This window comes from Alligator mississippiensis, chromosome 5 (genome assembly GCF_030867095.1).
Source record: "Alligator mississippiensis isolate rAllMis1 chromosome 5, rAllMis1, whole genome shotgun sequence".
In the NCBI taxonomy this organism is placed as follows: Eukaryota; Metazoa; Chordata; order Crocodylia; family Alligatoridae; genus Alligator; species Alligator mississippiensis.
Genome location: NC_081828.1, coordinates 139,312,127 through 139,332,495, shown reverse-complemented (window position 1 = coordinate 139,332,495; position 20,369 = coordinate 139,312,127). Strand labels below are relative to the sequence as shown.

The window sequence follows — 20,369 nt, the reverse complement described above, 5'->3', positions numbered from 1 at the left end:
CCGCCCACCTCCCCCTCCAGTCATTCTTGACGGGCAATTGACTAGTATGTATATATATTTACAATTTTAAAGAAGTTTGGAAGCCTACCTGTGTCTCAATCATTATAATAAAATAAATCCTAAATACCTGTATATTTTTGGCATTTGGTTTTGGCTTTTTTATCATGGAAAATCAGAGCTTCCTCTGCTCCATTTGCTCACCATGACGTGGGTCCAGCTATAGCTGTCCCTCCCACTGCTTTGTGACACTGAGCAGCCCTGATATGCTGGTGCCCCTCACTTCTGACCCACAGCCCCCTACTCCCTCCAAGTCTGCTGGTGCCCCTCTGCCCCAGCCTTTCAAGGTGGGGGGGGATGTGTTTTGGGCAGGGAGGGGTGCCTGACCATAGGCAAAATGTTGGGAGAGTATTGGGGGGGGGTACTTACATGTCCCCTCACACTTGTGCGCCCACAGTGGGCACAGGGCTGCAGCCTGGCCAGACTGGCACAGGCAGGAGCGGTGTCCATGGTCCAATGGGAGGGACTCAGTGTGGGAGGGCAGAACGGGGCAGCATGACTCGCTGCCACCAGCACCCACGTGCCAGCCATGCCACCAGTGGCACAAGGAGTAACAAGCTGGTAGGGTCCTCACTGCCATCGCCTCCTCCCACTGCCAGCCACTCGTAGGCTGGGCTGCAGCTCCACTCCCACTGCCACGGCCTGGCTGCTGCTGCCACTCCCCTCAGGCCACCCACGCTGCCTCCCACCCCACCTTCCCTGTGAGGTACAGCTGTGGCCTGAGACGAGGGTACATAGTGAGCAAAAGGAAGGCACAGGGTAACACAGGGCCCCTGCAGGACAAATCAGGTCAGTTGGTGGTTGATGCAGGGAAAAAAACGGAGCTCTTCAATGAGATCTTTGCTTCAGTATTCCTAAATATTGACCAAGACAATTCCCCCACCTTGAACATAGACAAATATCCAAAAGGCACCAGACAGCAAGAAGTTAGTGCTGACTTAGTTAAGGAGCACTTGGAAGGGCTGGATGGGTACAGGTCAGCCGGCCCAGATGACCTCCATCCACGGATGCCGAAGGAATTGGTCATTGTCATAGCTGAGCCACTGGCATGGCTGTTTGAGCACTCATGGTGCTCTGGCCAGGTCCCTGAGGACTGGAAAAGGGCCAACATGGTGTCCATTTTTAAGAAGGGGAGAAGGGTTGAGCCAGGTATCTTTAGGCCAGTCAGTCTTACCTCTATCCCTGGGAAAATACTGGAAAAAATCATCAAAGAGTGCATTTGTGAGGGCCCAGCAGAGGAAACACTGAAAGGAAACTAGCACGGGTTCATCACAAGTATATCCTGCCTGACAAACCTTATAGCCTTTTATGACCAGGTCACACACTGCCTTGACACAGGAGCTGAGGTTGATGTCATCTACCTGGATTTTAGGAAGGCCCTCAACACAGTTTCGCATCCTATTCTCATAGGGAAGCTTACGGGCTGTGGAGTGGATGCCTACATAGTCAGGTGAGTGGCTAACTGGCTTAGAGACCACACCCAGAGAGTGGTGGTGGACAGGTTGTTCTTGGCCTGGAAGGAAGTGGACAGTGGGGTCCTGCAGGGTTCGGTCCTTGGACCGGTGTTATTTAATATCTTCACCAACGATTTGGATGAGGGTGTATAGAGCACCCTTTCCAAGTTTGCAGATGATATTAAGTTATGGGGCAAAGTTAACACACCGGAGGGCAGGGAGCAGATACAGGCCAACCTGGACAGATTGGATCAATGGGTGGAACGAAACAGGATGCAATTCAACAAAGATAAATGTAAGGTACTTCACCTAGGAAGGAGGAATCCCCAGCACACCTACAGGTTGGGGGGTGACTTCCTCAGCAGCTCAGAGGCTGAGAGAGATCTTGGAGTCATAGTTAACTCCAAGATGAACATGAGCCAGCAGATTAACAAGGCCAATCGCACCTTGTCGTGCATTAGCACATGCATGACCAACAGATGAAGGGAGGTGATGCTCCCCCTCTACGCCACATTGGTCAGGCCGCGGTTGGAGTACTGTGTCCAGTTTTGGGCGCCGCACTTCAAGAGGGACATGGAGAATCTGGAGAGGGTTCAGAGGAGGGCCACACACATGATTAGTGGCCTCTGTGAAAGACCCTACAAGGGGAGGTTGAGAGATCTGGTTTTCTTTAGCCTTTACAAGAGATGGCTGAGGGGTGACCTTGTAGCCACCTATAAGTTTATCAAGGGAGGACAGCAGGGAATTGGTGATGCATTATTTACCAGAGTGCCCCAGGGAGTAACTAGGAATAATGGGTGCAAACTAGTGGAGAGTAGATTTAGGTTGGACATTAGGAAGAATTTTTTTACAGTAAGGGTGGCCAGGATCTGGAATGGGCTTCCAAGAGAGGTGGTACTATCACCTAACTTGGAGGTCTTCAAGAAGAGGCTTGACAGTTACCTGGCTGGGGTCATCTGACCTCGGTTCTCTTTCCTGCCAGGGGCAGGGGGTCGGACACGATGATCCATTGTGGTCCCTTCATCCCTCATAGATTATAGAGTCGGATTTTGGCAGCAGCCGGGCCATGGTGGCAGGGCAGAGCCACAGCCTGGCGTGCAAGTGGCTGGTGGCAGGACAGCGTAGTCCCCCTGGCCCATTACTCCCTGTACTGCTGGGAGTGCAGCTGGCATGGGGGTCCTGGCAGTGGCAGCAGCAGCAATGAGTTTTGTCACCCCACTCTGCCCTCTTGTGCTGGGTCCTGTCCACTGGGCCACAGAGGTGGCTCTTGCCTGTTCCAGTCCATCCACACTGCAGCCCCATGCCTCCTGTGGGTGCAGAGATCTGTTTGGGCATGTTCCTCCCCCCCACAACCCCATGGCTGTCCAACGCATCACCTATGCCCCTTCCCTCCCACCCCACTGCATTGCCTATGCGCCCCCATCAACTTACCTGTGGGGGGCTGTGGGTGCTGCTGTCCATCATGCTGCCTGTCTGCCATGTGCATGCGCATGCAATGCACCCTGTCTGATTGCCCTTCTCCCATTCCATCCAGTCCCAAGCAGCCCCTTGCAGGCTCAAACTCTGCTGGCCTGCAAGGGGAAACCCACAGTTTCTCATGTTTTTCTCCTTTAAAAGAGAAAATCTGTGTTTTTTCCGTGGCAAATGGAAAACCCAGATCCCTGCTGATCAAGCACTCCTGAATCTGGTAGGAGTTTTGCCTTTGACTTTTGTGTGCACGGAAGTCGCACAGTGTATTTAGACATCTGTTTTGTTGTATTTTATTCCTATTTATACTTGGACATAAAAAAAAAAAAGTTCTCTTTCCAATTCAAGTATGTTATAATTGTATGTAAATAATAAATAAAAATTTAAGGAGTTAATATTCTGAGGATTTAAGCTACAACTGGGAACCGGGCTAGCATGGGTGCTAAGGTGCATGGTTGGCAGCTTAGAGGCCACAGCAGAAGCACTCATGGCACAGCCCTGTCAGATTCCAGCGAATTTGTGATTTCTGCTAAATACCTTGTCACGAGGGCACGAAAAAGGAAAGGAAGCTGCAAGTTAGTATGTTGTTTGTCTCAGTGTTTTGCTGTAAAATTGTACATTCATGACGTAATTATTTAATAAATATATGTAGCTGAGACCATTTTTTCTCTTTCTGTTTTCCTCACCTGTGTGCTCTTGTCAATATGCTTTGTGTTTCTGGTAAGTTCATCTATAGTTGGCAGCAAAAATTTCAATGACATGAAATATGCCCTTTTTAAAAAAATCAAAAATATTTTGCAGACTTTTTTTCCCCCTTAAATACTGTGGTTAGCTTATTGTAATGAAGAACAGATTTTATTTGCAGCTGTTATGATGTATACCAAGTGTTGGGACCTCTACACATTACAGTAAAAGCTGTGTTAACTGGCATTTTACTAACCAGAATACTCTATTAACTGAAAGTTTCCCCAGTCCTGCACTGCCCAGGGGGGCCTGGAGGTGGGGACCAAAGCAGAGCCAGCTTCAGCTGCACTACTGGGCTGGAGGAACTAGAGCCCCCGGGACTCCCATGCCTACCCTGCCAGGTCCTGCACAGGTTTGTTTACTTAAAGGGATCTTCAACTGACTGCAGTATTCTTTGCTTGTTCTTTGTAAAGTACAGAGCTGTATATAGTTATACTAACAAGATTGTATAAGATAAATTAGTCATTAAATCCTCTGTTTTTATTTTTTGTTACTTTTTTAACTCCTTTTTTTACTTGTAGGCTTTAGCAATTAAGAAAGTTACTGCTTTTAGCAGCCTTTATTATACAGTTCTGCAATTCACTGTTGTACCACATGGAGGCATAAGAGTACTGCAGTTGTTCTTCTTAACCACAGCTGAACTTCTTTTGTTAATAGTGGATTCATTTAACTACCCCTCATTTCATTACACAAGAGATAAAAAAATATTTAGCACTGCTATACATTTCTCCTATCGCATATAAATGCTAACATGAAAGTTTAAATGATATTTCAGGGTAGAATTTAGTTATTTAAGAATGTGTCCCTTTTCAGTTATTTCATACAGTGGTTTTATATATAACCACCATATATGTGAGTGGGTGTGTACACACAAGTATATATGGGTGTGTATATGTATTGTGTGCGTGTATATGCTTATATAATTTTGGAGATTAAAAGACTCAGGTTTTTTTTGATCCATCATAATGCTCTCAAAGCACTACTAAGATTGTTGAAATGACTGGTAAACAAAATAGATTTATTTTTCCTTGTGCATTTCATTTAAAAGAGAAAATCCCCAAATGACCTGAGTGGAATGCAACAGATACAGTATATGGTACACTAAGTGATTTCTTTTCCAGTTTGAAAGTAGCATTGAGAATTTGTCTCTCTCTTTTTTTTCTCTCGCACCTGTCACTGGAGTTTGAGCATGCAGTCCTCCAGTGGACAGTGCTTGCCTTCCAGGCATATTGGGCAGTTCAGGGGGTGCTCTGCAGTGTTGAGGGTGACCATTTAGTTCTCGCGCTGTGATACTGCTAGTCTTTTCCCAGGGTAGAGGCAGGGGTTTCAGCAGGCTGATGTATTGGATTTTTTATATTTCGACTGTGAGGGCAGGCCTTGTGGGCCAAAGGCCCAGGCTCTGTCTGTTGTACTTGGGTCCCTGCATGGGCAGTGTTTTATTTATTTGTTGGATTGTTACCCCCTTTTTCCATAATACACTTGTATAAAAAGTAGTCTGTCTGTCAGTCAGAGGCCACCTACTTGTTTTCCTTCCCATACTGGGTGGCCAATGGGGGTATCATCTGCTTGGCCAACTTCTTACTCGGCTAGGCTAAAATGGCCACCCTCAAGAGCTGCCGGAACCGTCTTGCCAGGGCTGGCTTAGGTGGCACCCTGCAGCTCTTCCAGTTTTTGGTATGGACACGCCTGTCGCTGGAGTTTGAGCATGCTGTCCTCCAGGAGATGGTGCATGCTTTCCAGGAACGTTGGGCAATTCAGGGGGTGCTCTGCAGTGTCAAGGGTGGCCATTTAGTCTTACACTGTGATACTGCTAGCCCCTTCCTGGGGTACCAGCAGGGGTCTCAGCAAGCTGATGTTGCACTAGATATTTTTCTTTTTAGATTGTAAGGGCAGGCCTTCCGGGCTGAAGCCCCAGGCCTCTGTCTGTTGTATCAGGTCCCCCACATGGGCCATATTTTGGGGTTTTTTTTGTTGGATTATTACCCCCTTTTTCCTTTAAACCTTTATAAAAGTCTTTCTGTCTTTCTTTCTGTCGTGCATGTCAAACTGGAAAAGAAACCTGTAAACTGTTGTATTCCCTTTGGGTCATTTGGAGACATTTTCTTTCAGAAACGCACAAGGAAAATAAGCCTATTTTGTCCTAGTCATTTCAACGAGCTTAGTGATGCTCTGAGAGCATTCTGATGGATCAGAATTACTGAACCTTTTAATCTCCAAAATTACCTCCATGGAGTAGCATTATATTTTTATTACTTCATAGCTGATCCATGGCTTAGTGAGATATAGGAATTAGAGAAAGCATGAAATCAACTACAAGTTGCTAATAATTTTCAGGGAACATTTGTCATGCCTGGCAACAGTCTAAATCGCTGTGGGAGAGCATAGAAATGAACTCTGAGATTACAGATTTCCAAGGAGAGCTGAATCTCAGCTGTAGATGCAGCTGTTGATCAAGCATGTCTTAGTGTGTTATGAAGCACAGAGCCTAGAGAAATATTTAACAGAGCACTACCTAAGCCTGTTTTTGTGGACTCTCGGAACAGTTTGCAGAGGCTTCTAGGAAACTAATTTCAGGCATCTTGAATATTCCTTCTCATGCCCCAAGGGCTCCTTTTCAGAGCTGACATTGGGGTTTAATTTTGGCTTGGGAGAGAGGGGATTGGCTCTTTAGATAATGTTAACTTGGTTCATTTTGTATAAAAAGCACATATGTGAAAATTTTCAGGTCAGCACCAGATTCCTGCTGTCATCATCATCACTAGCAATCCCTTGCAGTCAAGGATGATTATCTTCCATGATTATCTTATCTGTGGGTCTGAAGAGGGTGAGGGTGGGATGCTAACGTTGTTGCATTTGTTTTCCCACTGGATTTGAAAGATCTTGCACAGGCAACATTGGTACTCCTCCAGTGACTTGAGGTGTCCCCACTCCAGTACATTGTCCACGTTTCAGCTCTGTACAGTAAGGTAGAGGTCACTACTGCTTGATAAACCATGAACTTGATTTTGAATATGATGTCTTGATCTTTGAACACCCATTTCTTTAGGTGTCTGCAGGCTGAACTTGCACGTTTGAGGCAATGCTGGATTTCTTTGTTGATGTCAGCTTTCTGTGAAAGATGGCTGCCGAGGTATGGAAAATACTCTACATTCTTCAGTCTCACTGTAAATCTGAATTACCAGAGCAAGAGACTGCTCACTAAGAGCTTGTTGACAGTAGACCTTAATCTTTTGAACATTAAGCATTTTCTTGTATGCCTTGGAAAAGACATCAATGATTGCCTGAAGACCTGCTTCCAAGTTAGCACACACTACAGCATCATTAAAGCACTGGAGCTCAATGATTGTGGTTGGGGTAGTGTGGCAGAGCACTGTTAGTGCCTGCCACTTTAAGGGCCAGAAGACAGCAGCCGGCAGGTGCCTGATTAGGGCAGCCATTTTAGATTCAGGGCTGTCCATATAAACGGGGCATTTTGCTGCTGGGAGGAGGCAACAATATCACCTGGCTGTAGGGCTGCTGGTATCATCTGGAGGTAAGGGAGGAGCTGTAGGGGATGGTCAGGAGGCTCTTGGTCCTGGGCATGACCTAAAACTGCACCCTGCTGGGAGTGGGTGGCCTGGTGGGGCTCTCAGTGGTGTAGGAGCCCCCAAGAAATGGCAGGCCAGTTACCACCCCAGTGAAAGGTGGGTTGGGGCGCCTTAACCCCTAGCCCCCACAACTGGGTGGGTTACCCTCTTTGTAGGGTCTAGAAGGTGGACCCCAGAGAGAGAGAGAGTCAGGCCATAGACTCATAACCTGTCTTGACATCCCCTGACTGGTCCAAGCTGGGGCCAGGACTGGAAGGGTCAAAGGGCCAGGGGCCCACCTCAAAGAACGCCCAAGAGCTGAGGGCCTGGGTTGGGCTGGCTTGGAGGTGGGCCAGGGACAGTAGAGCTGAAGGTCCCAGGGGGACCACACCCGTAAGGGGGAAGTAGCTCAGGGAGCTATGCAGCTTGGAATTAAGGCAGAATAGGCTGCCTGAACAGAGGGATCTAAGTGGGGTCCAACTAGTAGGATTCTGGGGCCCAGTGCAGGGCCAGTGATATGGATAACATCTGGATGCCATCTGCAAGGCTTGGGCTGCAGTGTAGGGGAGGAACGGAGCCGCAGATAGCGCCCCCTGGCATTGGGGCAAGAAATATGCAGCCTCCTGCTTAATCAACATCAATTAATCAATTAACAACAAGGCGTGGCGGACAAGAAGGTGGGCAGTTAGCCCAGAAACAGGTGGGCAGGCCACAGTGAGAATGGCCCAGAGCAGGCCCCCTGTTACAGTAGTCTTGGTTTTGGCTTAGAGTCACCTGAGATTAAACAATTTACCATCCATTCAGTTGTTTAGGTTCACTCCAACTGAAAGTTTGTTGGTGGTCAGATATATCTTTGCAGCAAGGACTATCAAGAATAGCTCTGGAGCGATGAAGCAGCCTTGCTTAACTCCTGTCTTAACCTGAAAGGGCTCTATGATAGATCTGTTACTGAGAACCACTGCTCATATACCGTCATGGAGCAGGCAAAGAATGATGACAAATTTCAGTGGGCATCTGTACCTCAGAAGGATCCTCCACAACACTTCTCGGTTGGCAGAGTCAAAGGCTTTCATGAGGTCAGAGAACGCCATGTAGAAGGGTTTAAGTTGTTCCTGGTTTTTTTCCTGTATCTGGCGAGCAGTGAAGGAAAAATGTTGGTTGTGCCTCTTCATACCCTAAACTCGCACTGATATTCCAGGAGGAACTATTCAGTAAGTGAAAGGAGAGTTCAGGAGGGTTCTCGCAATGATCTTTATTGTGGTGGACAGTAATTTCCAGTCAGACCTGTCTTCTTTCCTGAAGATTGTCATGATCCTAGCATCCCTGAGATCATCTGGAATTTCTGATTGTTCCAGATCCTTAAGATGAGGACATGGAGCTGTGATGTAAGCTCTTCTCCCCCCTGCTTGAAGATTTCGGCAGGGATTCCATCTGCTCCAGATTGTCTTTTTATTCTTCATCTGCTCAATGGCTTTCCTCAACTTGTGGGATTCCAAGATAGTCTCTGACTGAGTATTGCTTGGATGGAATTGAAAACACTCTAGTCAAGTGAGTCTCGATTTTGAGCTCTTCAAAATGCCATCAATGCCCACTAGAAGAAGCTTCCTTTTCCTTGATCAGGTCTCCGCCATCCTTGGGTTTCAAGGGGGTTGGTCCCTGAGTGCTCAGACCATAGATAGCTTTGGTGGCATTAGAAAGGAACAAAAAAACCCCCAAAACACCCATATCATGGATGTCAGAGAGATGTTGAATCTCCTTCACTTTGTCTTTCCACTATCTATTCGTCATATTGTGAGTCCTCCTTTGGATCTCTTCCTTGTCTTATTGGTAATTCAATTTATTTTGCTTGGAGTCGATGCCTTTCTGTCTTGCGCTTATGGGTAATCAACTCCTGAATCTCCTGGTTGTTCTTATCAAACCAGCCTTCAGGTTTCCTGGTAGTTGTCACAAACCAAGGGTGTGATTTTGTGTGCGTGCGCTTCGGCACTGCTAAATTATTTCCCGCCACGAGGAGCTTTCTTTGCAGGGTGCATTTCTCAGTTGCAAAGAGAAAACCCTTGTGCAAAGGAGTTCCTGCCACCCGCATGCAAATTTGTGTCCCACTATTGGCCAGTTCTAAATTATTCCCACGTGGCGGCTAGTGATTGGCTTGCTAGCCGTATAAGAGGCTTGAGCGGTTTCTGCCCAAGTTGGAGGACTCCACAACCATCTGGAGGAAGAGGACTTCACGTCTCGTGAAGAACTCTAAGCGCTGCAGAGCCTAACGGACCCAGTGTGTACCTTAAGAAGGCTATAGGGGTCTGATCAACCTCTGGCCTCTCCCCGTCGCCGAGCGCGATCCCTCGACGAACCCCTTCCCCGCGCGCAAGTTCCACGAAGCCTAGCAAACTTCATGTGAGTGTATCTAGAGCTCTTCTCCAAGTTGTTTTCTTCGGTTGACGCGACAGGCTCGCGATTTTAGAGCCTTCAGCCGGATTGGGCTAGAGTTCGCGAGTTTAGAACTCTTGTCCACTCTTCTTTCCTATCTGTAACTGCAACTCAAGCAAGTTTTCCTGCCTGCACTGCGACCATCTACGGTGTAAGTAAAATAATCTTTAATCAACCGCTACGCGTCCATGCCTAATTCTAGTCTGCCGGCCTGCATTCCCCGACCCGCGTGCCAGGGCTGCTGGCCACAGCCCGCCGCGCGCCCCCGAGGGCCTCAGACTGCTCCCGGCCTGCACAGTAGTGAATCCAAGTGTCTCTTCACAGGCACTGATGATGGTAGGCTTGAAGGCACCCCAACCTCTGCTGACATTCTTCCATTGTTGCTGATTTTGAATTCACCAGTTTTTCATTGAGGAACTGGTGGAAGAGGTCTTGCTTGATTTGGCCCTTGAGTTCTTTGACATTGAACTTGTATCAACATTACTTCTGCTGCAGCTGTTATTTGGGAGCCTGGTTGAGTGACATAACCGAGCAGATCAGTCCAGCAATAGTCGGCTCCTAGCATAGCTTGAGTGATGTGTGGACATCTTTGTGATTTTCAGCATGAATGATGACATAGTCAATTAAGTGCCAATGCATAGATTGTGGGTGTTGCCATGATGTCTTGTGCCTGTTTTTTTTGTGGAACAGGGTGTTGCAGATGATGAGTCCATGTTCTGTGCATTTGGTCAAGGAGAGAATGCCGTTGTAGTTGACCTTTCCCACTTCTTCCTTGCTGATGGTTCTGTTCCAGAGGTTTGGGTCCCTTCTGACTGAATTTGCCAATCAGAATAAGTTTGTATCCCTCTGGCAAGTTAGAGAGGACTTGGTCAAGCTTGGCATAGAATTGCTTCTTTGTTTCATTGATGGTGTCAAGAATTGGGGCATACATGCTGATGACAGTGGCATATTGGCTCCCTGCCCATTTTAAGACTGAGTCATGAGGCTCTCGTTAAATTCACTGGGGAACTTGTTGAGTTGATTTATGGGTTCATTCTTATTGGCAAAGCCAACTTCGAAGTTGTTGTTGTCCTTCCTGTTTATTCTTCCAGAACAGGGTATCATTCTCCTTGTTCTTTGAGCTGCCCGTCTCCCGCTCACTGGGCCTTGCTCAGTGCAGCAATGTTAGTGTTGTGTCCCCTGATTGCAGTGTGGTGCTCTGGGCTGTCACTATTAGAATTGTTCATAAAGGCCCTGATGTTTCGGGTCCTAAAAATGATTGTGTGTCTTTGCTGAGTTTGGCTGCAGTAAAGGTGAAACCACTGGATATGGTTATCCAGTCAGGAAAAAGGTGAGTAGGCAGGTTATGTTTAGGTTACCTCTTCTACCCCACTCCCCATGTGGGGTGAGCAGAGTAGATCCTGAAGAGGGCTGCTCAGTCAGTTACAGCTGCCGAATCTCACTCTTGCCAATCCAAGTGCTAGATGACCTTGTAACTGCTACCTTCATGCCAGTTCATAACTGGTAGCTTCCAGGCCTCACAGTCCTGCTCCCATCATCACTAGCTGGTCTCTGAAGGGCTTGAAAAGTATGCTAAAGCCTTTTTTAAGGAAGACACCTGTGCATCATTTCTTTTATTGTGGAGAGGCTGCTGCAGATCAGATTCCACACCGTTCTTGGCAGAATGGAACCTTGATCCAATGGCAAGGAGGCCAAGACAATTGGAGATCTCATTCCACTTCAGCCTTCACCTGCCTTCACAGCCATGAAAGTTCTAATATCTTCTTCTGTCTGCTTTGCCATTGAGGACTTGTAGACCTGTGGTTGGGGCTGAACAGGCTTAGTGGCGATCTGTACTTGCCATGTCACAGGACCATCAGAGGATATTTGTCTTTTGAGGAAGGAGAGCACTGATATCTGCGGTCTCTGCCGCCTCCTTGTGGTGCTGCTATTGCTTGGTCCACAACTGCTTATTCATCAGAGTTACCCCTGCTTATTTCTCAGCTAACCTTCTCTGAAGGTCAATTCCACTATCCACCACCTATGGATGCTGAGGGTAGCAGCACAGCTCTGTCCCCAGACAACTCTGCCTCCTGCTTTAGAAATAGATCACAGCTGCTTGCCTCCAAATTTATCAGCAGTCGTACAGAGTTTTCCAAATAAATTTATATTCTGAGGGTTTCTATATCTTCACCCAGTGGATGCTTGTGTGTCTTTACTGGTGAATTCAAGTACTTAATCCATGGTTTACAAATTTTTGTAAATTTAATGAATTAATAACCTCAGTCTTTGGCTATGAACCTGTTCCTATTTGTTTGGGTCAGTCCAGGTTTGGCCTTTTCTAATTGTCTGACCCAGTGTGGCTGTTTTGGAACAAGTGTGATTTTTTTTAACTGAAGTAGTTTCATATACATCCCAAATATGGCCATAGTTATGTTGGTACTCAAAGACACTATTCCCTCTCCTTTTACCTGTATTGTTAAAGTAGAACAAATTTTATGTTTAGACGAAGCCTAAGGATCTCAGGGTAACTAGTCTTATAGCAACCTGACGAACTGTGTGAATGATTCCTTTTGCTCTCACTTCTTGCCACTTCCACAGGTTTCTCTGCCTTTCCCTTTTGTTCCTGCTTAGAGTATGGGTTGCCTGTAGAACTCAAAGCAGCTGCTACCACATACTGGCTATCCCTCAGCAACAGGGATGACCGATGTGAAAGAGATTAGGAATTAAGAGCAGGACTGGGGTAGGGGACATGAGGGATGCTGCTGTGATTCATAGGTGCACTGATGCGTCGATGCCATATTGGATTGGCACTGATATAAGTTGACAGTATTAGAAATCAGCTTTTTTTGGCTGATGTGGCCAATTTAATGTTGCCGATAAATGCCACTGCAGGCTGGGGCCAGGGGTTGTATGGGGCTGTTCCTGGTGGGGGGCTGGGCTGCACTTGAGGCAGGCGGTGGCACTGGGTGGGGGTTAGAGAGGGGGGTCTGCAGTCACTCCAACATTCACCATAGCCTCCCAGCGCCCCTGCCATTTGCCCCAAGCACAGCCCAGCCCCACACCAGGAAGAACTCAGTGCTGCCCCAGCCCCAGACCACAGCAGCAGCCTACCCACATGCAGATCTGGGAGCACACGCCCCCCCATGCCCTCCTGGGACACATGCAGTGGCAGGAGCCACCCCCCTGTCCCCCACATCCCACCCAGATGAGCCAGTCACAGCTCAGTCCCACGCTTTGCTGTGGCTAGGCAGCACCTGTCCCAGCCCCACTCCCTCCTTCCCCACAGGGGCCTTAATCTATCCTGCCCCCCCCATCCCTTACCCCATAACAGACTTACCAGCCAGATGGTGCTCTCCAAGCTGCCTGGCTGCATATCGGCAATTAGATTGGTATCAGCCAATATGGCTTGTTAAAAATATGCCATTGGTATCAACCCAAAAAATTTCTATCTGTGCACCCCTAGCTGTGATACAATGGGCAAAGGGACAAGAGAGTCGAGTGTGGAGGAGGCTGGAGAACAGAAAATCAGCAGATACCTCAACAGAAGAAATTGAAGGGAGGGCAAGCAGGAGGGGGATTGAGAGCAAATGAGAAGGCCTCAATCCCAGTAGACCACAAGTCATGGAAATGTGGCGTATGAAGGTACAACTTCTTCCTGTGTCTTCCTATACATCCAAAATATCTGCTGTTGGCTTGATGACAAAAACAGTCATCTGTGGATTGGTTACAAACAGCTGATAGTTGCATACAAAAGTGCTGTTCTGTCCACAATGTATGACAACATTTCTATTACTAGAGAATTGGTGCATGTATGTGGTGGGAATGAATACTGTTAGTGAAAGAAAGAGGGCAGTTTTACATGTGCTCCAGGAAGTGCAAGGGGAGGGGGGGCACTTTAATTAGCAAGCACTTTTAATTAAAAGTGCCTGAGCATCACATGTATCAGCATCTCCCATGCTGAAAAATGATGGCAGGGCACTTTAAACTAAAGTGCATTAAATGAGCTTTAGTTCAAAGTGCCCTGCTGCCATTTTTTGGCATGGGGACATTGATACATGTGATGCCAGAATCTACTGGAGTGGGTTTATTTCTGTGCTCTAGCAGGCTAAATTAATCAAGTCTGCTCCAACGTGCTGGATTTCCAGTGCATCAGAGCCCACTCCTTGTATGTGTATATGAGCCCAGAGAGATCAAAATGAGTCCATTTAATTCCCGCCCCCTCCCCCTTGTTCTTATTAGAACTTCTTTTTAAAAAAAAAAAAAAGTGCTCCTGACTGAGATTATATTTGTTTCTGTCAATTCTGAGTTGTAGAGGTGAAAAAGGATGCAATCACCATGGCTAAGTACAGATATTTAAAAAGCCAAAGCTTTGATCAATTAAATCTTTGCAGGTTAGTCTAACCTGCTTAGATTGAACTGATTTGCAAGTGAATAGAGATTTACTTTAGATTCTGGAAATGCAGGCACGTGTTGTGGCTCAGGCCAGAAGCCAGGGCTAGAGTGAGCCCTTGGCTGGAGGGAAGCTGAGCTGAGGCAGGGAGTTTGCAGCAGGCTCACTATGATTGCGGAGGGGTTTAAACCCCTACCCCGACCTACATGGTCCCAAGTTGGGGTGTGCCTGTAGGGGGAAGGGGGAAACAGCCCTTGCCAGGCATTTCCCGCCGCCCCACCCCTTGCAGCTTGAACAGTAGGAGGAGTGGCCAGCCCCATCAGTAGCCTCAAAGAGCAAGGAACAGAGGGGTTTAATTCTCCCCTCTCTCCCCTGTCCCACTGGTGTGCCGGGGCCTGCCTGGCTGGGGCAGAGTAGCCTGTGTCAGAGTTCCTCCACCCTCACTGCTGTGGGGGCATGGCCAGGCACCAGCCCAGCATGGGTCCTGGAGGTTACAGGGACAGGGAGGGGGTTTATTCCCTTCTCCTCTCTAGGGGACCCCAGCTGGGGTCTGCCAGGGCAGAGTGCAGCAGCCTCTGTCAGGCATTCCCCCTCTCCCCCCACCTTACTACTGGAGCAGCGGGGATGTGGCCTGCCCCAGCAGTAACCAAATGAACAAGGGATGGTGGGGGGCTTAATTCACCCCACCCTTCTGTGTCCTACTGGTGTGGACCCAAGCCAGGTCTGCCTGGCCAGGATGGAGCGGCCCATGTCAGGGTTGCTCTCCCCTCCTTGCTGCAGCAGCAAGGGCAGGGGTGTGGCCAGATGCCATCCAGCATGGTCCCCTGAGGCAAAGGGTGCAGGGGGGAGGTTTATTTCCCTCTCCCTTCTCTCTTCCCCTAGGGGATCACAGCTGAGGTCTGCCAGCTCTGGCTGCCTCCTCCACTGCTTGTCCCTGGCCAAGCAGATCCCTGCTGGGGTCCCCTGGGTGGAGAGTGGAGGGAGTAGGGAATAAACCCCCTCCCTGCCCCCTTCGACTCAGAGGACCATGCTGGCTGGCATTTGGCCATGCCCCCACCCCTGCTGCTATAGCATTGGGTGGGTAGGGGGAACCCTGACACAAGCTGCTCTGCCCTGACAAGGCAGACCCTGGCACACTGTTGGAACAGGGGTGGAGGAGGGGAATTAAACCCTTCTTTGTCCGCTTTTGAGACTAGTGCCAGGGCTGGCTATGCCCCTCTGCCGCTTGAGCGGTGAGTGGGGCAACATGCCTGATGGGGTGCTGTGTTCCTGCTTGGCAGACCTCGGCTGAGGTCCATGCTGATGTGACAGGGAAGGGAGGGGGGGATAAACCCCTTCCCTGCCCCCTTTGCCTTGGGGGCTGGCATCTGGCTATGCTCTTGCCCCTGCTCTGGCTAGAGAGCAGAGGGGCGAGGCTAGCCCTGCTCCACTGGAGCAGACAGCACAGCCCAGCCCAGGACTACAGAGCATGCTGGGATGCTGGGGGACTCTGATTCAACTTAAACCAGGAAGGGGTCTGGGACAGAAGTTCCATAAACCAATTTGAGCTCAATCGGTTAAGTCTAATGCTACAATTAACCAGGTTTATCTCAAACCATGTTTGGCCATTTTGAAACTGTTTGATGTGCACTGAATTTCTGTTCCGTTACAAGTTTAAACCAGTTTCTGATCACTTAAACCGGTTTATGCGTAACTTCCGTCCTTAGGCCATATTTTTCCTTGCTGCTTCTTTTTTAAATGTACTTCTGATGCATATATTTCCCTAAATATTAATCTGAAAAAATTCTTTGTTCTTCATATAAACTGCAGTGGTAACCTTAGCTTTGATCAACATTTCAACACTTGTATCTAACAGTTTGTGTCTAACACTCGTATCTAACCACTAATTTAAGTGCTGCAGATTCTGCACATTTAAACATTAATGTCTGGCACTGCAGTTAAATTGTGATTAGTTGCAGCTGTTTTTTAAAGTGACACAGAACTAGGAAGCCTGTCTTTTGACAGAAATGGAATCAGCCAGAAATGGAATCAAATTTTCAGTACCTTGCACATTTTATCTTAAGGAGATGGTCAGGAAAAGTTTGAACCCTGTAGCAGGAAAATAGATTTTCTTTTGGTGATTCTGTCAGGAAAAGTAAAATCAAGGAGAAGATTGTTCAGTGGGGTTCAGGAGAGGAAAAGAGAAGTGAGGAAGATAGTTTAAAAAAAAAAAAGGAACAAAACCGTTGAATCTTTGTGTTGAGGTAGAAAAGGACAAATAACAGACCATATTGGCAAATCCATCTTCAGCCTGAATGTTTAATTCAGTTTTAACTGAAATATCACAACACAGATTATGACCTTGTTGCCATGCAGTGTATAGACTGATCTTGTTTTCTTTTAATCTGAGAGTTTGGAATGCATGAGCGAATACTTTAGAAGCTTTTAAATGAATTAGAACATAGATTGAAAGGGGTAGAAGGCAAATGGATGACCTTTATGTGCCTTTGTGTGATTTCTTCTGTATCTGGCTTAGATATATACAAGAAATTTAGGTTTGTGTGTGAAGAACAGTAATATATATAAAAATCAAGCATTGTACCTATTGTTAGGGGAAGTATGCACATGAGACCCCATTAGAATTCTATTTTTTAAAATCAAAATACATAAATGATTATTTTTTCCAGTTATAAATGTATGCTTAAGAATTTCCAAAGAAATGTAAATAAGTATCATGGAGTATTACAACTGATGTGTAAGCAATTTATGCTTAACTCTTATTCCTATAATATTCCATGAATATAGCTGGATATAAAATATTGTCAGTATGGTATGTATGAGCCTATGTTTCTGTGAAATATCAAAATTATATTGTCAGCCTTAGTACTATATTCCAGTGTCATGTGACTTGTTCTTTGCGTATTGCTTTAAATTGCATGCCATGTTCTGCAGGTTTATATTTATGTCTTGGTGCTAAAACTTTGTCTTTTTGTTTGTTGGATGATATTGAAATACTTTTTCAGTGCCTGCTGTTCTGTAGATTCTAAAGTCTAATTTAAACTAGATAATTGCATGTTGCTAAAAACAGCTGTCTGCAACATGTGTAGCTTAACACCTGGATGCCTAGCTCAGGATAAAATTCAATCAGACTTGTATGTTTTCTAGCATTGACAAGACTAGTTTTTCTTTGGTCTGCCCTCAGTCAAGATTTTCCAGTCATCTTGTGCTTACAGTTAATATTTCATATGATAATCTGTGCACATGTAATCTCTAAATTCTTTTCTGCATATTGAGTTCTTCAGAAAGACCATATTTTCTTGCATGCAACATATACCGCCTACCCAAAACAGCTGTTGGGAATTGGAGTATTCATTATATGTGGGGAAATATGGTAAGAGCAGTTTCTGCTGTTCATGGAATGAAAACAAAAGTAAAGTCTGCACATGATCCACAGAGCAGGACAGTGCACGGGTGACACCCCCTGAGCATGGCAGTGCACCCCCTACAAAAAGACGCTGCTGGGGGTCGGTGATCTCCGCTGGCTGCTGCCGTGGCTGCTGGTGTTGTTTGCAGGTGGTCACTGACCCCTGGTGGTCATGATCCTGCCACGCTTCCACCGTTGCTGTGCCCCCCCCCCCCCCCCCCCCCCAGATGCTGGGTGCACGCGTTGTTCATAGGATAGTGAGTAGGCTTGGCTCCCTACCGGCTAGTACTCGGTCACTATAAGGGTTTTCAACCTTTTTAAAGGAGTGTACCCCTTCTGGTAGGCACCCCTGCTGGAATGTACCCCCTTCCAGATGGGTGAGGGGGGGTGCTGATGGCCGGCTTGTGAGTGGGGGGAGGGTGCATATCTTATTCAGGGTGCATTTTATGCATCTTATGCAAAAAAATGTAGCAGTTATTCTATTCTAAATTGCTAGAAGAATGCCTTTTTCCAAATTCTGGTATAAATAACCTAAATGACCCAGAGATAAGCCAGGATTTGGCAAATGGCTACCTATTATTTCAATATTAAAGGCACTTTTTAAATTGATTTAAGTGTCTGGTAAATTGTGGGGGAACAGCCTGCTCTAAATTGTTTGTCTTTCATTTAGGTCCCTTGTACATCAGCCTTCAAATTTGCCTTTGTCAGTTTTAGGGTTGCTAATAGCACAACACTGGCAGTGATTGAGATGGGCTAGAAGGAGGTTAGGGCTAGGATTCAGAGAGACCTTGACAAATTGGGTGGTTGGACCAAAAGAAATGTTGTGAGGTTCCATAAGGGCAAGTGCAAAGTCCTGCACTTAGGACAGAACAATCCTCTGCACCGGTATGGGGTGGTGACTGATTGGCTAAGCAGCAGCTCTGCAGACTTAAGGGGCCTGGGGGTTCAAGTGGACAGTAAACTGAATATGAGCCAACAGTGAAGAAGGCTAAGTGCTTACTGGGCTTCATTAGTAGGATCATTGCCAGCAGATGGAGGGAAGAGAATTTTCCCCTCCATTCAGCATTGGTGAGGCCACATAGAATCATAGAAGATTGGGGTTGGAAGGGACCTCAGGAGGTCATCTAGTCCAACCACCTTCTCAAAGCAGGACCATCCCCAAATAGGTCATCCCAGCCAAAGCTTTGTCTAGCTGGGTCTTGAAAACCTCCAAGGATGGAGATTCCACCGCCTCTCTGGGTAACCTGTTCCAGTGTTTTACTACCCTCCTAGTGGGAACATTCTTAATATTTAACCTAAGCTTCCCTTCTTGCAACTTGAGACCATTGCTCCTTGCTCGGTCATCTGCCAACACTGACAACAGTCTCTAGCTCCATCCTTTTGAACCCCAATTTAGACAGTTGAAGGCTGCTATTAAATCCCCCCTCAGTCTTTTCTTCTCTAGACTAAATAAGCCCAGTTCCCTCAGTCTTTCCTCATAAGTCATGTCACCTAGCCCCCTCACCATTTTTGTTGCCCTCTCCTGACTCTCTCCCATTTATCCACATCCTTTCTGTAGTGTGGGGCCTAAAACTGAAGACAGTACTTCAGATATGGCTTCACCAGTGCTGAATAGAGGGGAATAATCACTTTCCTTGACCTACTGGCAACACACCTACCAATGCAGGCAGTATGTCGTTAGCCTTCTTGGCAACAAGGGCACTCTGCTGGCTCATATTCAGCTTATTGTCCACTGTAACCCCCAGGTCCTCTTCTGCAGAGCTGCTTCTCAGCCACTCTTTAAACTAAGCCTGTCGGGGGGACTACCACCACTGCTGGCCCACTGAGCAACCCTTGCAAAGCCAGCAGGCCAAGACACTTAAGGGAACCCACCCCTGCCCCAGCCCTGGAACAAACTGTAGGTAATGCTAGGGCCCCCAAGGGGACACTTGTGTGCCTAGACACAAATGCCAGGAGCTTGGGGAACAAACAGGAAGAACTTGTCCTCCAGCTAAATGCTAATAACTATAATGTCATAGGGATAATGGAGACCTGGTGGGACTCCACCCATGACTGGGCCACAGGTATAGATGGCTATATCCTGTACAGGAGGGATCGAGTGGACAAAAGGGGCGGGGGTGTAGCTCTCTATGTCAAGGAAAGTTACACATCCCTGCAAGCCGAATTTGGCACCCATGGTGGACGACTTGAGACCCTCTGAATTAAAATCCGTGGGGAACATGGCACAGGGGATACTATGGTGGGTGTCTACTACAGACCCCCTACCCAGGGCCAAAACCTTGACCAGGAGTTTGCCAGGGAATTGGCTGAGGCTGCACACTCCCAGTGTATGGTTGTCATGGGAGATTTTAACTACCAAGGCATCTCGTGGGAGGAGCACTCGGCCAAATCCGAGTGGTCATAGAGCTTTCTCTCGTGTGGATGACCTCTGTTTGACGCAGGAAGTCTACAGGCCGACGAGAGGTAAAGCGCTGCTTGACTTGGTACTGGCAACTGGAGGTGACCTACTCAGCAACCTATTGATTGAAGGGAAGCTGGGTGACAGTGACCATGAGCTGATCACCTTCACCATCTGCCATAAAGCTGGCAAGTCAGCCCATAATACAGAAGTCCTCGACTTCAGGAAATCTGACTTTGACAAGCTCAGGGGGCTTATCAGTGAGGCCCTAAAGGGCCACAACCCAAAGAGGAAGGGAATTCAAGATAAGTGGTTGCTTCTCAAGGGAGCAATCCTGGACTTGCAAGCAAAGGCTATCCCATCTGGAAGGAAAGGCAGCAAAAGGGCACAGCAACCCCCTTGGCTCTCCAGGGAACTAGTAGACCTCCTGCATCTTAAAAGGAAGACCTACAAAGGATGGAGGACTGGAACCACCACCAAA

The 20,369-nt window shown here is 47.3% G+C and overlaps 1 protein-coding gene across 4 annotated transcripts in view; it reads left to right on the top strand.

Annotated features, from left to right (window-relative positions):
* The window catches only part of NEK11 (NIMA related kinase 11), a 204,375-nt gene that overhangs the window by 8,935 nt on the left and 175,071 nt on the right, over positions 1-20,369 (top strand). For 3 of the 4 annotated variants that reach the window (XM_059728794.1, XM_059728792.1, XM_059728795.1), the window contains one exon: positions 6,769-6,852. The exons of the other annotated variant lie outside the window; for it this stretch is intronic. In XM_059728794.1, coding sequence (XP_059584777.1) covers positions 6,769-6,852 — 84 coding nt within the window. The remainder of the gene's footprint in view (positions 1-6,768; positions 6,853-20,369) is intronic. 4 annotated transcript variants of the gene reach the window in all.